Source organism: Lissotriton helveticus, chromosome 12, assembly GCF_964261635.1.
Source record: "Lissotriton helveticus chromosome 12, aLisHel1.1, whole genome shotgun sequence".
Taxonomy (NCBI): Eukaryota; Metazoa; Chordata; class Amphibia; order Caudata; family Salamandridae; genus Lissotriton; species Lissotriton helveticus.
The window spans coordinates 839,834,673-839,851,358 of record NC_136073.1 but is presented as its reverse complement, the minus strand read 5'-3'; the positions used below and the strand labels follow the sequence as shown (position 1 = coordinate 839,851,358).

The 16,686-nt window shown below is 46.1% G+C and overlaps 1 protein-coding gene across 1 annotated transcript in view; it reads right to left on the bottom strand.

Moving 5' to 3' along the window:
* The window catches only part of AP3D1 (adaptor related protein complex 3 subunit delta 1), a 347,807-nt gene that overhangs the window by 116,186 nt on the left and 214,935 nt on the right, over window positions 1-16,686 (bottom strand). Inside the window, exon 20 of the mRNA XM_078671456.1 lies at window positions 1,744-1,946. Within this exon, the coding sequence (XP_078527582.1) occupies window positions 1,744-1,946 (203 nt within the window). The remainder of the gene's footprint in view (window positions 1-1,743; window positions 1,947-16,686) is intronic.

Sequence of the window (16,686 nt, the reverse complement as noted above, 5' to 3'; positions counted from 1 at the left end):
TCTACCCGAATCAGAGTCGATGAACAGTTTTGACTGATTGTCATAGGAGGGTGGTTGGAACATCACATCCTCTTCAGCGGACTGACGCCTTGAAACTGCCGACACTTTCTTGGTAGTGTCGGTGCCCTTTTGTGGCTCGAAGGCTTTTGGCCAAGCGGTCGGGGGCAGTCCATATTTAATAGGTTGTGTAAGCAGTGGAGACGAGCCGACCGTTTTTGAGGGTGTTGCCGTCGATCCGACCAACTTGCGTCAATTCGAGCTGTCGGTGCGCAACAGGTACGCCTTTCTGCTTCGACGCGACGTGCTCTTTCGGGTCGGGTGCACTTTTCGACTCAAAGGCCTTGCTGGATATCTGCGCCGAGGCTGGAAGTTTCGGATCGACAGTCTTCCTAGCCTTGAGTCCTTTGCCAGTGTCGCCATCTTTGGGCGTGGACGTCGACAGCGTCAGCGCGATATGCTTGACGGAAGAGACAGGTTTCGGCGTCCCGTGTTTCGGGTCGACGCCCCCTTGTGACCCCGAAGGGTTGATGACACTTTTAGATTGGGCTGGAGCCGACGAATCCGAGGCTGTCGATCCGAGGGCTGTCTTCAGCAGTTTCTGTTTCAAAACAGTTGCTGTCGGTGTCGGTTTCGATTTTGCCGCCGAAAGTGGCTGATTGACCGATGGCTCTGTATAAGTATTCTTAGCCGGGCATGGACGCGGGGCTATAGAATGCGGGTAAAGATCTTGGCTAAGGCCTTCCGGCGATGCCTCGACCTGAGCCTTAGAGAGTATAGTGTCAGTATTGGGCCCGCGATTGCGGACGGGCCTTGCTCATCGCTTGATTCGTCATCGACGGCTCCGATGGCTTCTGCGTAGTCTCCTACCTCGACGATGTCTTCCTCATGGACGTAGTCTTGTTGTTCGTCCACACTATAATGTGAGTCGTGCTCCGATGCAGGGTCCGACTGCTGTTCAGGATCCTCCTGATCGGCTCCCTCGATGTCGTCTGCCTCGAAGATATCTTCTGGGTCTGGCGCTGTCTGCTGGGCCGACTGTCGCGCGGCGCGCCGAAGCGTTTTCTTCGACCGGAACTTGGAACAGGCCATACAGCTGGCCTCGTCGTGGTCCGGGGATAGGCACTTATTGCACACCGGGTGCACATCGATGTGAGGGTATTTGGAGTTGCAGACGGGGCATCTCTTGAACGGGCTCCGTTCCATCGTCGACGCTCATCGGGGCCTAGATGTCGAAAAGGCAATCCGCTTCTGCTTTGTGCTGCCCCAGCAAACTTCTAGTCACTACTGCCAAGCAGGCATCCGATCTTACATCCGATAAAGGTACACATCCACACGTGAACCGTGAAGATGTTACTCGCTAAACTGGCAGTTTTCTGCCTGTTGGCGTTTCCCAAACCTTGAAGATTGCAGCTAAATGATACAGTTAAGATTTTTTATTCTCAAAATTCATAAACTCTTGCAGGAAGACACTTTTCATTTTCAAAAACCATGGAGGCTGATTCTCCTTCCAGCCCATATATTTTCCATGTATGTTGGTGGTTTTATGCCCATGAGGCTTTGAAGGAATTTAGAGAGTGAGAAAAACCTACCAAAAGAACATCTGTCAACAAGAAGGTTTGCAGCCCTTTTGCAGTTATGAATATCAGCTTATGCAATAAATCTCTACAGAGAAAAGTGTTAACAAACAAAGAAACCTAGGAAACAGACAAAAAAAGACTGGAGGAAAATCAATCAAAGGAATACCTCTGGCATCTCCTCTGTGATGATGTCCACTTGCTGTGCAGGTGCAATGTCCTCATCACTTTCTGTGTGGAGTGAATTGTGACGTCTATTTTTCACGCCCTTTTTCTCTTTTTTCTGCTTTTTCTTCTTCTTGTCTTTTTCTATTTTCTGCTTGTGCCTACGTTCTTCCTCTAGTTTTACATACTGTTCGGACATTGGCAATCCTGCATGGAAGAATCATGTAAAAATGTCAAACAGGATAAGAAAATATTTTTATGATTAACAGAAAACCACAAATCAAATTCTGAATTTGAACTTGCGGCATGACATTCTAGAGCAGAATTGGAGCTCTCACATTTCAGAGATATTTAGGAGGAAGATTGGGAAAGCGGTGGTCATGGGTCCAGGACCCTCGTTGGCCTTGGTTTGTTGCTTGCCAAACATGACGCTGTAAGAAGATGGAGGAACACTGACCCCGGATCCCCAACCATCAAGGAGCGGTGTTGGATAAAAACTGGTTGAGATGGAGCCATTTGGACGGAGTTGATGGTCCTTCATGAAAAGATTCACTTGGGTACTGGTGGAGATCGCCTCGGTTCTCCAATTGACTTTGGGGTGTTGAATTTTTGTTAACATGGGTGGGGCTGGGTTGTGTGAATTAGATATTTAAATTGACAATTGATGTATAACCCGCTCAGTGTCAGGAGCCGCTTTTTATTGCTAAAAGGTTTGAAAACTGCAAATAAACCTCTTTACTTAAATTTGTTTTAAAGATGTTTGGGATAAGAGTGTGCATAAAAATGAGACTCGTAGGTTTGTTAGAAGAACAGAAAAGGCATCGTTTTGCATTTTATTAGTTGCTCAAAACTATAAGTTAGCTGTTATGAGAAGGTCCTCTTGGAGCAATAATAATCCTTTGATTGAATTAAAAGAAGCATGCCAATATTCCGTATTCTTACGTGGCAGATAATAGCGCCTTTTTATTTCAATGTTTCTTCGCTCATAGGCACTGGCAGGTCATACAGACCCTGCATTTACAGCATAGACACAGCTCTCATCTTTATGCAGATCTATCACTGGAAGTGTATGGATAAAATTATTGATTTGTATGCATCGTTTTTTTAAAACAAATGGCTTAACAGCACAATTATAGCACTACGGAGGTTATTCATTTATCATTAAGGTTTATTTAATAAGAGTAGTTCTTGATTTCCAGAGTGGGGTTAGGCATGCTCAAGACTTTATTGCCCATTTGGTTCACCTTCCACACAGACCAAATTGGCTCGAATGAGATGGGCCAAGGTTTACCTGGATGCTGTACACAATGTAGTGATGTAGGAAGCTGCCTCTTTATGATATATTAAAACGGGATATATGGTGTAAAGAGTCCAGGGGTTCCCTTATGAGTGGGTAGGGGGCCTGCTATGACAACCCGAAAGTGTTCTACTAGGGGGTAGTGTGATTTATAAGCCTTAGGCTTAACAGAGGAGTGTAAGACCTCTGAAAATGCACACAATGGTCAATAAATGAGACGCAGAACTCAAGGAGGAGATCCACACTAATTTATAAAAAATATTATCGGAACTAAATCTCTCACAAGCATGCACACAACCAACTCACTGGAAAGGAGCTACTCTGGACTGGGTAATTAAAAAAAAAAAAAGATAATACGTCAGTCCTCTCAATAGAGCCGTGTGACTGGTCAGATCATCATGCCATAACCTTCCTGATACCCACATGGAGGAAGATAAAAACAACACAACCTATGAGAAGCAGAAGATGGATGCGAGATTCCAGAGATGCAAATATGGAACTACTAATTGAAAGATGTGAGAAAGACCTAAACCTACCTCACAACTTGCAGAATGTGAGTGATCTAACTAATCTCTACTCTACTACAGGAACAAAAATAGTCGACGACATCATGCCACTAAAACAGAAAAGAGTTACAGAGAAGGTTAAAAACCCTTGGTTCAATGGAACATTGAATGAAGACAGGCAAATATTGAGATTGGCAGAAAGAAAATGGAGACAACACACATCATCCCCGGAACTGAAAACCCTCAGAAAAATTAGAAATGAATACAACAAAAAGATCCTTAACTCCAAGAAGGAATTCATTAGATCCGAATTAGACAACGCCAAAAACAGACCACGGAAATTATTTGAGATCTTAAAACAGCAATCAAATAAGCTGGCCAAAACTGCCCAAGAAATCACAAAAACGCAACTAAACTGCGAAGAATTCTCAAACTTTTTCACCGACAAAGCTAACACTCTGGAAAGAGAACTCAAGAATGCAGCAGACAACCTGGAACTCCATACACCATAATTGGACATTAACACAGCGAAAACTGTGGATAATTTGATAAAAAACAAGGCACAATGGGACACTTTCAAAATATTGGATCAGAATAGCATTGCCAAAACGCTATCAGACATCAAACCCAATAATCACTACAATGACCCACTACCTTCAAAATGCCTGAAAGAAATCTGCCATACAGTGATTCCAATAAGGACAGAAATTGTAAATGCCTCCCTATCCCAGGGGAGCCTTCCAGAATGTCTAAAAACAGGACAAGTAGTACCGATCATCAAAAAACCTATGGCGAACCCAGCAGATCCAAATAACTACCGCCCAGTAACCAACATTCCTCTTCTTGCCAAGCTAATAGAGAAATGTGTGCAAAATCAATTGAGCCAACACATCGACAATTTCTCACTATTGGATGAATGCCAATCGGGATTTAGAACTGGACGCAGCACGGAAACGGCGATTTTACACATAGTCGATGATGCACTTCAGGCATTAGATCACAATCAATCTTGTCTGCTTATCCTACTTGACTTGTCTTCTGCATTTGACACGGTTAATCATGAAAAACTATTGAACAGACTCTGTGAAAGGATGGGAGTATATGGCAAGGTGCTAAGTTGGTTTGAATCCTTCCTACAGAATAGAACCCAAAGATTTCTGATCAACCAAACTCTGTCACCTTAAAGCCCTAACGCAATTGGAGTTCCAAAGGATCTACATTATCTCCCTCATTGTTTAACCTGTATATCGAACCCTTAACAGAAATTCTCAGAAATTCCAAAATATCCTACCACATGTACGCGGATGACACGCAGATATAATACATTAAGATCACATCCCTGGAAGACATCAACGTAATGAACGAGGCCCTAAAAATGACTCTAAAATGGCTAACTATTAATCATCTGAAGCTAAACGCACATAAAACAGAATTCTTACTTATCTCGCCACAAAAGAATCAATCAGCAGTGAAGGAATGGTCCAAATTGATCACGGCACTAAATTGCACACCCACCCTAGTTGACTCAGCGAAATCACTAGGGATCACATTGGATGAAAACCTCGACATGAAAGCCCACATCAAAGCAACGGCAAAAAGCGCCCGTTTTCATCTGAACTACTTAAGAAAAATGAAACCATATTTAACGGACGTGGATTTAAAACAAGCTGTGCAATCACTGATCATTTCGAGGATTGAATATGGAAGCACAACATTGGCAGGGCTACCAAAAATATCCACGGCACCTTTAAAAGCATGCCTCAATGCAGCAGCAAGACATATCACAGGATCGAGGAAATTCGAACACATCACCCCTCACCTGAAAGCCTTAAACTGGCTACCTTACGAAGCCAGGATACAGCTAAAGATGGCGTGTATCACCCACAAAGCACTTCATCACAATACTCCCAGATATCTTGCTCAAAAAATTGAAATATCTGGAGGAAGCAGACCAGCTAAGAGCGCCAAAGAACTGGTGCTGAGACCACCCATTTTCAGGAAGAAAAACCCTATGATAGAGCATTCTCAGGAGCAGCCCCTAGGATCTGGAACTCACTTCCCCCGAACATCAGAAATATTCCAAACTTAGCAATTTTTAAGAGAGAAACCAAGATATTTCTAATGAGTAAGTTCCTTCCATAATCATTTTCTCTACGCGCTAACTCTTCAACTCAGAGACGTCTAAGATGTTCCATTGACTGGAGAACATAGAAGACAAAGGAAAATACACTTTAAACAAGCATATAGAGGAAGATTGAATACTCCTAGAATAACTATTATCTAACCTACCACAAGACACTTTTTTTTTTTTAATGACCTTGTAATCCTTGTCAACCATTATGATAGTATTCCTAACTAAAACTGTTTATTGTAATCTCGTTCATGTAATTGTGAAGCGCCCCGATACCCAAGGGTCTTGTTCGCGCTATAGAAAACTGTATAATAAATAAATAAATAAAATATATGTTTAGGCAGCAGAAGAAAATCGTTCAGATAAAAAAGTTTTTAAATAAGAATATTTTTCAGTTCAAAAAGTCAGCACTTAGTGCAATTTCTGAGTTCTGCAATATCAACCTATGGGCGGAAAATCAAATGCGGTTTATCGGTTCTTGTCAGCGATTTCCGGGACCCTTTCCCAGGAGTTAAAGTGAGTGGTGGGCAAGGCCCAAGGCAGAACCAGCGACTTCCGGGACCCTTTCCCAGGAGTTAAAGTGAGTGGTGGGCAAGGCCCAAGGCAGAACCAACAGAACACAACCAGCGGCACTAGGGTGGCTGGGTGCAGAGGTGCAAAACAGCATTGGGGGCCCAATGTTTTCCAATGGAGAACGGTTGCGGTAGAAAGAAGCTGCAGGAGGGGGCTGGGGGAACAGTCCGGTGAAACCAATGAGTGGCTTCGGTTCTTTCAATGTTGGGAGACGTGGGGACACCTTTGGTCCTCTTATCTTCGGGACGGGGCTTCCAGGTGCAGAGGGTATTTGGGGTGTTGGGTGTTTCCGTCCGGAAAATCTCGCGGTTGAGGGAGCATTCCAACAGAGGCTGCAGTTGACATCAGGGAATCCACGAGGAGGCACTCCGCAGAGGACTCAGTATATTGAGGGTTTTGGGACCACACTGACAGAATTGGCACACTTTGGCATGGGCTGAGGAGGGGGCAGAGGGAGGGCTTTGGTGCAGTGGTGCTTGGCGGTTTCGGGTTTTGGTGGAGTTCTCTTGGTCTTTTTTTGGTTGTATGCAGGGTGCAGAGTACAGTTCTGCTGTTACTCTGGAGGTCTTAGTTCCTGGGCTAAGGCTGGCAGGTCTCCCCGGTTTTGGAGACTCAGCAGCTGCAGGACAAGTCTGCTTTTGGTGCAAAAGGCGAAGTCAGCAGGCAGGCGGGCAGGGTTGGCGCCAGGTCAGTTGCTGGGCCTTCTGTTCTTGCTGTGCAACTTGTTTTGTCCGTCTTCTTTCTTCAGGTCTATAGGAGCTGCTCTTCTGGTGCCAGGGGTTTCCCTAAATTATGGGGTGTTAGGGGATGTAGGGTAGTAGGCAATAGGCTACAGACCCTTGTGGTTCACTACGCCCCCTAGATAACTAATAATCGAAAGTTTAGAAAAGGTCAACCTCGAAGCTGGGGCACCGGGTTCGAGTCTCGGCATGGATGCTCAACATCCTGTGATTCTGGGCAAATCACTTAATCTCCCTGTGCCTAACAAAATGAATGTTTCCATCTGTAATGCAACTAGTGCTCATGTAAAACGCTCTGATACCTTCGGGTTGAGTTCGCGCTATATAACCCCACCCCCAAAAATAACCCCTGTCCTAGAATTCCTAACTATGCCACCACCAAGATGGTTACTTCTGAAAAATCGTGTCCACCTCAGTTTAGCTCACCTTAGGGGTACAAGCCTGGAGGTGGTACGCCTACTGGACTAGCTAATGTTCCTGCCTGTCCAGGTGCCTAAGGGGCTCTGGACAAGTGGATTGGCTTCCTCTCCTGTAAGGGGAGCCAGATTTGCATTTCAAAGGCAGCAGCTCTTTGAAGTTGGCTGGCCTAGGAAGGCTAGCAGCAGGTCATCCTGTGGGAGGGGGTGTTACAACTTCTTCCCTGACAGGCTTTTGTTCTGGGCCTCCTGAAGCAGAGGCTCTCACCCTAGGAGGTCAGAACAGTGTCTTGAGTGGCAGGCTGGCAGAAACCAGTGAAGGAGCACATTAGAGGCTGGTAAGTTTTCAGGGGCACCTCCAAGTTGCCCTCTGGGTGCGTGTATTGGCAACTCAATCACTGGAATCAGTGTAGGTTTACCAATATGAGATTTTTGATACCAAACATCCTCATCTTAAGTGAAGCCATATGTAGCTGGGGAACTCGTTTTTAACAGTGTTCAGTGTACAGCACATGTTTTAAAATAGCTTCCCTGGTCACTTATACTAGCAGCAATAGGAATGACCAGCACACGGGCATGTCTGCTCATGCAGGTAAGCCCTCACATGTAATATTCAATAACCTGTCTTTGGGCTGTCAAGCCTGCTGTAGGGGTGACTTACAAATGTACGAGTTACTTACCTTCGGTAACAATGTATCTGGTAGAGACTATTCTAGCAGCAGATTCCTTAACGTAGAATTATCTCCAAGCATGAGACTGGATCCGGAAACTTTTTTGCCACAGCATCCCTGCGCGCCGGGGGGACGGTACCACGTGACTCCGCCCTGGCGTCGTCCGCGTCCGTGACATTAGCGAGGATACATAAGTCCCACCCCGGAAAGACTACGTCACTTTTCTTCTGAGAACTTTTCCGCGCCACAAAGCGGAGCCATCACAAACAAAACTGTGAGAATACTGGAACGTCCACAAAAAATCCTCCCTAGGCCATTATGCTTTTGTGAAATCACCTGACTGTGCAAATGGTCCGGTCCCTATCCTGATCACGACACAGGCAGACATTCATCAGCCACTAGTAGCAATGCCACTTACACCCAAGGGGGGGCACTTACCTCCATCCACCGATATTCTAAGTCTCCCATTAGATGGGGCACTTGGGCCGGCTATTGCGGGTGATAGGGCCCTTTTTGAAACATCCTCAATTCCCAAACCTATGGAATTGGGTGGGGGGAATTCTCAGCCCCCACAAAAATGGCAAATCAACAAAAGAAAGCGCAACAACACTTCGGCGTATTTTAAGAAAAAAGCAAAGGTAGCAGAGGCCCAATTTCCCACTCAGGCACCATTTAATGCACCATTAGAATCCTCCTTAGTAAATAGTACAAACCCTCCCGATTTAAGACTAGAATCAAGTACCGCACAAACGGCGAGTAAAGATAATCTTGTAATAGAAAGCGAGAACGGGGAGGCTCCACTCTGTACTATAAAAGGGAGGGACGTAGAATTTCTGTCAATTGTGTGGGAAACACTAAAAAAACTTTTAACCCCCCTTGAAGTAAGGCTTGCCCGCATCGAATCTCAGCTCCTCGAGACTGAAAAAAGCATCCTGAATCTAGCAACCCTTAGCACCCATGTTAATAAACCTACCTGTCCATCCGATATTATTAATTCCACACTACAACCTGCTGATAAAATAGTAGCTGTTGCCATTTCATCTGATGCCCCTAAGGATAAACCTATTCCAAAACCTCGGCACAGGGGTACTATAGACATCTACAAAAAGGCAGCGGTGGCCACAAACCAGCTGGCGGCACAGTCTGTACCACCTTTGCCAGCCACGGCAGGTCATCTTGCACCACCCCTGGAAGCTATGACTAAACCGAAGGTTAGAGATTTTAACTTCAAACAATTCACTACCCAACAACCTACCACCCAGAGAGTTAACGCCAATAAAGATCGTCCTAGGGGCTATGTTGATCTTCCCCCTGACGTTAGACCCTATGTTGTTGTACTAACAGGGGTCCCGGAACTGCAATACCACCAGCAGGAAGACTCTGGTTCATTAAAGAACAAAGTAATCCATTGGCTTAACACCAACAGGCCAATACCAAACCACCTGAGGAGTAAAATCCTCATGGTGCGCCTGGTCCCCTGGATAGGCACTTCGTATAAGTCCATTACCGGCGATTGCGTAGTGGTTTCATTTGAAAATCCTAACACTGCGCAATCTGTACACTCCTGGTATCAAACCAGCGTAAATTCACCTATAGCATCTAGACCACTCACTTATTTTTACCCTCCGCGACCACAACTGAACACAGGAGGGAATTGGAGCTGGATTCCGGAGAGAAAAGGCGGGTGGGGCAGGCCACCCAATCACTGGTCAGACACACACGGTGGGTGGACCGGGGCCCCGACTTATAACAGATTCGGGTGCCTCGAGGAAGTGGATTGACTCACATGTAGGTCAACTGACATTCTACCAGTAGTTGACTCGTTCTGTCGCTCTGTTTACCCTTTGGGCCGATCAGCTTCTCCTAGTCCCCAACCCAAACTGGATCGATCTGCTTCTCCCTTACTACAATTTCACTTGGGGAGCCATAATTTAAACTCAGGCGACACTAGATATATAGAACGGGCACCCGCTGAACTTCCTGAGGGCAACATAACTCATAAGTCAACTAATGACAATAAGAATGATATAGACAAGCCCAGAATAGACCCAAGTAACGAGGACAATCCCCCCCCTGAGACCAGGTTAAAAACAAAGCTAGTGGTAATGGACGGTGTGTCCTTCACCCAGCAAGGACAGTTTGGGCCACGCAAGTGCTCTCCGGCACTCATTGCCACTGATACCCAGGCGGCTCCTGGAGTGGTATCTATACTCTCCTGGAATGTCGCCGGGCTGGCCAATAAATTAGACTCCCCCGAGTGGGTAGAACTTATTGAAGGGCATGACATATGCCTACTACAAGAAACATGGGCCAGGGATAACCATTCCCGTACGGGATATGTGTCATTTGAGATACAGGCAAAATGGGGTGGAAAGGGACGACCATCAGGGGGCCTTTTGATTTGGGTGGGATCCCACCTTGGCTGCAGGGCTACAAAACTGGAAACAAACTCAGCCGATTTCCAATGTGTATCTTTGGAGTGGCCCGGTGGTGTCACTGTAACACTGATCAATGTATACTCGAGATCAGTAGGGATAGCAGCTATCTCGAGTACAATTAATGACCTAGCGTTGTTTCTTGATTCTACCTACCACTCCTTGTTCCACACTGATAGTCGGTGGAGATTTCAATACTCAGTACGAGCCCCTTCCGGTCCATCTGACAGATTTAACAAGTGAAGAGGATGAACCTTGGGATATTCCCACCTTGGCGGGTCCCCCTATAAAGGCCTGGACGCCACTTGCCTCTCAAATAACATCTTTTACGCTTCGTCACTCGTTGAGGGCTTGTAATGGGCGGATCCAAGGGGACATCCCTCCAAAACATACCTTTAATAGACCCGGATATGAGTCACGTATTGACTATATCCTGGTCTCTGTGAGGGATTGGGCTAAAATAAGGGACTTCTGTATAGTAGACAGAGCTGATAGTGACCATAATCTACTGTCACTGAGATTTGCGATCCAGGGGTCTCAAATGAGTCGGCCACAAGAAAATTTGGTAGACCCAGCCGACTTAGTTCTAACTAGTAATAGACGTAGAATTAAATGGACAAAGCTGCTGGAGAACCCATCCAATATCCAAAGGCTGTATGCGACAGTCGTCCCCGTACTGGAAAAGGTCGAGGCCCTTAGTCACTGCCTAGTTAACGACACCGAACTCTTTTTTGCAAAGCTCAATGAGCTAGGGGCCATCCACTCTGAGCTATGTACCAATTTGGCAGATGTGCTGAACCCGGTAGCCAGGGTAAAGAAGCTCAAGAAGAAAAGAGCCTCATGGTTCAATGCCTCATGTAGGAGGGCAAAGACCGATCTACTAGAGTCCCTCAAAATACGTGAACCCCAGAACAAGATTAGGGTAAAGCGGCTTGCTTATAAGTCCATCCTCCTTAGTGCCAAAAAAGAATGGGATGAGGAAAATTGGTCCGAAATGATAGCTGCCCTCACATTGCGCGATCCCAAAAAATTCTGGCAAATCGTTAAACATGGCTCAGCTGAACCATTAGTGGCAGTAGTAGCAAACATAGCAGCCCCCGTTTGGGAGGAACACTTCAAAATCCTGTATAAACCACACAATCAGGACCAACTGGAGAACCTACAAGAAGACACAATGCACCAACCTAATGGAAGCGTAGCTCCTATGAACGAATTTACCTTGGCAGAGGTTAGTTCGGCAATCAAGGCTCTGGCTCCCGGAAAGGCGCCAGGCCTAGATAGGTTGCCAGGGGACCTTTATAAACACGAAGTCACAATCTGGGCCCCGTACCTCAGGGCGCTGTTCAATGCAATTCTGAATGGCATGACGATCCCCCCAACTTGGCTGGGGGCAGAGATAGTCCCAATTTTTAAGAAGGGATCACCTCTGCTCCCAGCCAACTACAGGCCAATAAGCTTGATAGACGTCTCCCAAAAATTGTTCGCCAGGCTGCTGTTGGACCGCCTGTCGGAATGGATGAGGGAATATAACAACCTGAGTCCCTTCCAAGCAGGCTTTAGGGAGAAGGTCTCAACCATAGATCAGGTCTTTCGGTTCGTCCTCATTTTCTGGAAAACGGTGCAGTTGGAGGGTGGCAGCCTCTATACTGTATTCGTGGACCTGAGGGCGGCCTTCGACCTGGTTCCCCGTAAAAAGCTTTGGGATGTGCTGGCCAAACTGGGGGTACCTGAGGGTTTGCTGGAGATGATTGTTCGTCTCCACACTGCTAAATTCGCACAGGTTAGGTGTGGCAAGGAGGGAGCCCTGTCAAATAGGTTCCCCGTTGGCAGGGGGGTGAGACAGGGCTGTGTGCTCGCACCAACCCTGTTCTGCCTCTACGTCAACGGGGTTATCTCCTACCTAAATGGGGTCGCCAACTCTGACGCGCCCAAGTTGGCGGGCGCAAGGGTGCCGGCGATTATGTTCGCCGACGACACCCTGTTGCTTTCCAAGTCCGCAATGGGCATTCAGCGCGTTCTTGATGGCTTCACTGACTTTTGCAGGGTATATGGTCTAGAAATCAATACCTTAAAGACTAAATTTATGGTGTTTAACCCCCCCCCAAAATTTAGCTTTAGACCTAACATCGGGCAGAGTAGGCTCGAAAGGGTGAAAACTTTCGAGTACCTCGGAGTGTGGTAAATAAATAAATAATACCCTATTTTTGAATGTATAAATGAATAACAGATAGCTCAATAAATAAGAGTCAAAATTCGAGGTAGTAGGAGTTTCGCAGGTTTATTACAGCATAAAGGACAGGAACAGGACAACCTGCATAGGAATAGGATGGCAGGGCCCAGCAGCTGCTGGGGCTGGATCTGGGATGAGCGCGCTAGCATTTAATAACAATACACAAGCATATATAGTAAAACAGTTGCATTACAGTACATATGATAGGCGGAGCAGTGGGTGGAGCAAAGGGTGTGACGCGTAGCAGTCGCGAAAGATAAGGGTGAAAAGAGGTGTAACAGGGCGTATACATGGACATGTTATGCAAACGTAACAGAATATGTCATGAATGGGGCGGAAACCATGGAGGGGGCTACCTGAGGAGCCGGGACCTCTAACCTGATGGTGCGCGCAAACTAGCAATGACGTATCACTAGGAGAAACTGGGGGCTATGAACTCTGTGCTAGGAACAGAGACTGAAGTCTGGAGAGTCAGGGCGACATGTACCTAAGCAGTACCTAGTATCTGATGTTTAGAGAACATGTTGATATAAACTAGAAGTTAGGAGGGGAAAGGCTGACTTGATTCTAAGACTGGACCATGCATTATTCTACATGTAGTACGTGATGAAGAATATTAAATGACCATTAATACAGTATTTCTCTAACGTGGAGACGTGAAGGCTAGACAATGACGGAAACTATTGATGCGATTCAGTAGCTTAGGAATGCAGAGAAGGAGGACTGAACTGATAACTGGAACTATAACATACTTTTGGCAGACTCAGAGGCAGAGCCAGGCTGAACCGGGCACTGTGAGGCAGGAAGTAAGTGAAGGGTCGAGGATACAGGTGGGGGCTGTATCGCTCCTCAGCGAGGTTTCAGGAGACAGGAGCTGAATCTGGTGTCCAGGCCCTTTTGAGGCCTAGAAACGGGGACTTTATAATGGAATAACGTACACACTGAGAAACGTGGCAACGTAGCTTTACATAGGCCTGATATTCGTAGTATTCACGAGAACTGGAAACTGGCATATTAGAGATGGACACAACTATAATTGCGTCATTAATCGAACATGGGGAATGCATATGCATATTTAATCATGCACACATAACATATGATGGATGACACGTAGGGACACAGAACATGGCAAAATTTACTTTTCCACAGGAGTCATGCTAAATGACAGACTGACATGGAGCACGCACCAGGAGAAAGCACTCCTTAAATTGACCCAATACGCAGGGGCCACCTTGAATCTTCTGGGCAATAATAAATCAACTATTCGGCCCGTCGGTCCTCCCATACAGATTTACAAAACACAGGCTAGGGGGGCAGCCATGTATGGGTGTGAGCTTTGGGGGCATGCAGTAACATCGGATCTGGTAAAGGAGGAGAACAAATTTATTCGGAGGGTTGTAGGACTCCCCTCCAGTTCCCCTCTAGTCCCCCTAAGGTTAGACCTAGGGATGCGACCATTAGATGAAGAATTGGCTTTCCGTCCCTTGGCTTTCTGGCGTAGGCTGTGGGTAACTCCTGAATTGGCCAGCTATAGACAGGGACGACAGGAGGTGCTTGCTATGCCCAATGCTGGGAAAATTAATTGGCTGAAATTTATTAAATCAGAGTTGGGTCTGGGACTTTCAAAGATGTGGTATGATCCTCTAACCAATTGCCCACTTTTGCCCAAAAAGAGACTAGCAAAGATATATCATGATAGCAAACTGTCGAAACTTTTACAGCACCAAAAACTTGGCCCACTAACAGAGCTTTTTTTATGTATTAAGGACACGTATAGATTTGAACCAGTTCTAGACAAACTGTACCCTCCCCTGCTTAGGAAATTATATTTGCAATGGAGGCATGGGTCACTCCCACTTCGAGTATTTACAAGTAAGTGGAGTGAACAATCATCCAGCATGTGCCCAGCTTGCAGAATGTCTGATGAGTCCGAACTCCACATACTCTTTTTCTGCCCCATTTACCAAGGGATGCGTAAGAAATGGATAGTTCCTTTATGCAGAAACTTGGGATTTGGAGAGTGTTTGGTCGCATTTAGAGTCCTAAAAACAAATCTGACGGACCACATTGTTTTTGCAGTGGCCAAATATTTGGGTGCCATATGGTCTCTGAGAAGAAAACATCTCAATGCTGGTAATTGATTCCAACGTACTAAGGTTATGCATTGTACTGTGAAATACTGTTTTTTAACGATTACGGACAATTTTACAAAGTATACTTTTATTTTTTTAACAATATTATGGATGTACTAAATGTCTTTTATGGTGAAAAATTTCACCGAAATAAAGATTTATAAAATAAAGTAAATACTGGAACAGTGTGCGAAAACCCAGCTAAACAGAAGAGACAAACGAATAGTGAGGAACAGAACCATCCAGAACAGTGCCAGGCACTATGGCACCAAAAGTCATGGAGGGAAAGAACAGAGCACAGCTACTGCAAGGCAAGTCTGCAAATAAATACAACAGCCTCCTTGGGGGCAGAACGCATATGAAAAAGAGCACAGCAGATGAAGAAGTCTGCAACCACAGTCCAGAACAGAGAAGGGCACCAAGGCCAGAACGGAAGGGTAACAACACTTCTCCCCCAGACAACACCAGCAGGGAGACCAATCTCCTGAAAGAGCTATGGGTCGAGGCCCAGCCAAGGGACCTCAACCCCAAGGAGTGCAAAGGAGACAGAAGTGCAAGCAACGAAAGGAAGAAGAGCAAGAGCAACCCCCACACTGGAGACCAGAGTGCAGGGGCATAGAAGCACCCATGAAACATCAAGCAAGCACCAGAAGGAAGGAATGGAGCAAACAAACAGACTAGCATCCCCTAGGGAGGGATAAGAAAAAAGGGCACTCGCAGAAGACCACCACCCTGAGGCAGGCGCGTGCAGAAGACCAAGAAGGGTCCTTGCAGAACGGAGAGGAAGGGCGGGTCATGAAGGAATCTGCAGCTAGAATCATCTCTACCAGATACATCGTTATCGAAGGTAAGTAACTCGTACATCTAATAAAGACTACTAGCCGCAGATTCCTTAACGTAGAATAGATACCCTAGCCATACCCAAGTGGGAGGAGGGTCTGCGAGAGGACCTCTCCAGCCAGGACGCACACAGGGCCCCAATAGGGGATGAGTCACAGGGAGAGGGAGAATAGCCCAGTCCCCCGGGCAGAAGAGAACCTCGTCATCCCTGAAGAACACCAGCCCCAGAGGGGGTGCGTGATGACGACAAAGGGAGGCCGCCCAACCCTCATCAAAAAGGAGGAAGCAAGGACAAGGCGAAAGGAGGCCAGTGCACCTCAAGCCCAGACAAGGAACCAGGGATCTCCACCAGAAGTCCCAGAGGTACAGGCAACACAGAGGAGTACCGAGGAAGAAGAGCCACCCACAGACTCCAAGGAGAAGAAGAAAACAAGTTACTTACCTGTAACTTTGGTTCCCCAGTATTGGTAACTTTCATAGATTCCCAAAGCTTGTATCATTCCCCGTCGTCGGAATGGGAGTCTCGGTAAACAAAATAACACAGCAGTAGGTACAAAACAGAAAGAAAAAGGCCTAGGCCTCATTCTCTTTTGTAGCATATCCGCCTCTTTTTGCAAGAGACCAAAGTAAAGCAACAACCAATCAGATTAGTCTCACCCCATGGAACCCTCCTGAGAGAACCTCAGAGCCTCAGATTTTCGTAGCCGTTGTGTAACAGTAACCACTTCTGCTGAAGGCTGAGCTTTCCCCGGGGAGGAGGGTGGGCACATGGGAATCTATGAAAGTTACCAATACTGGGGAACCAAAGTTACAGGTAAGAAACTTGTTTTCTTGCCCCAGTATTGGAACTTTCATAGATTCCCATAGCTTGTATCAGAGTAGCTAGCAGTAAGCAATAAAGCACATTTTGTGACAAAAATATAGAAATACCTCAGTATCCATACTTTCATAAGAAAGAAAGAAATACATATTGAAA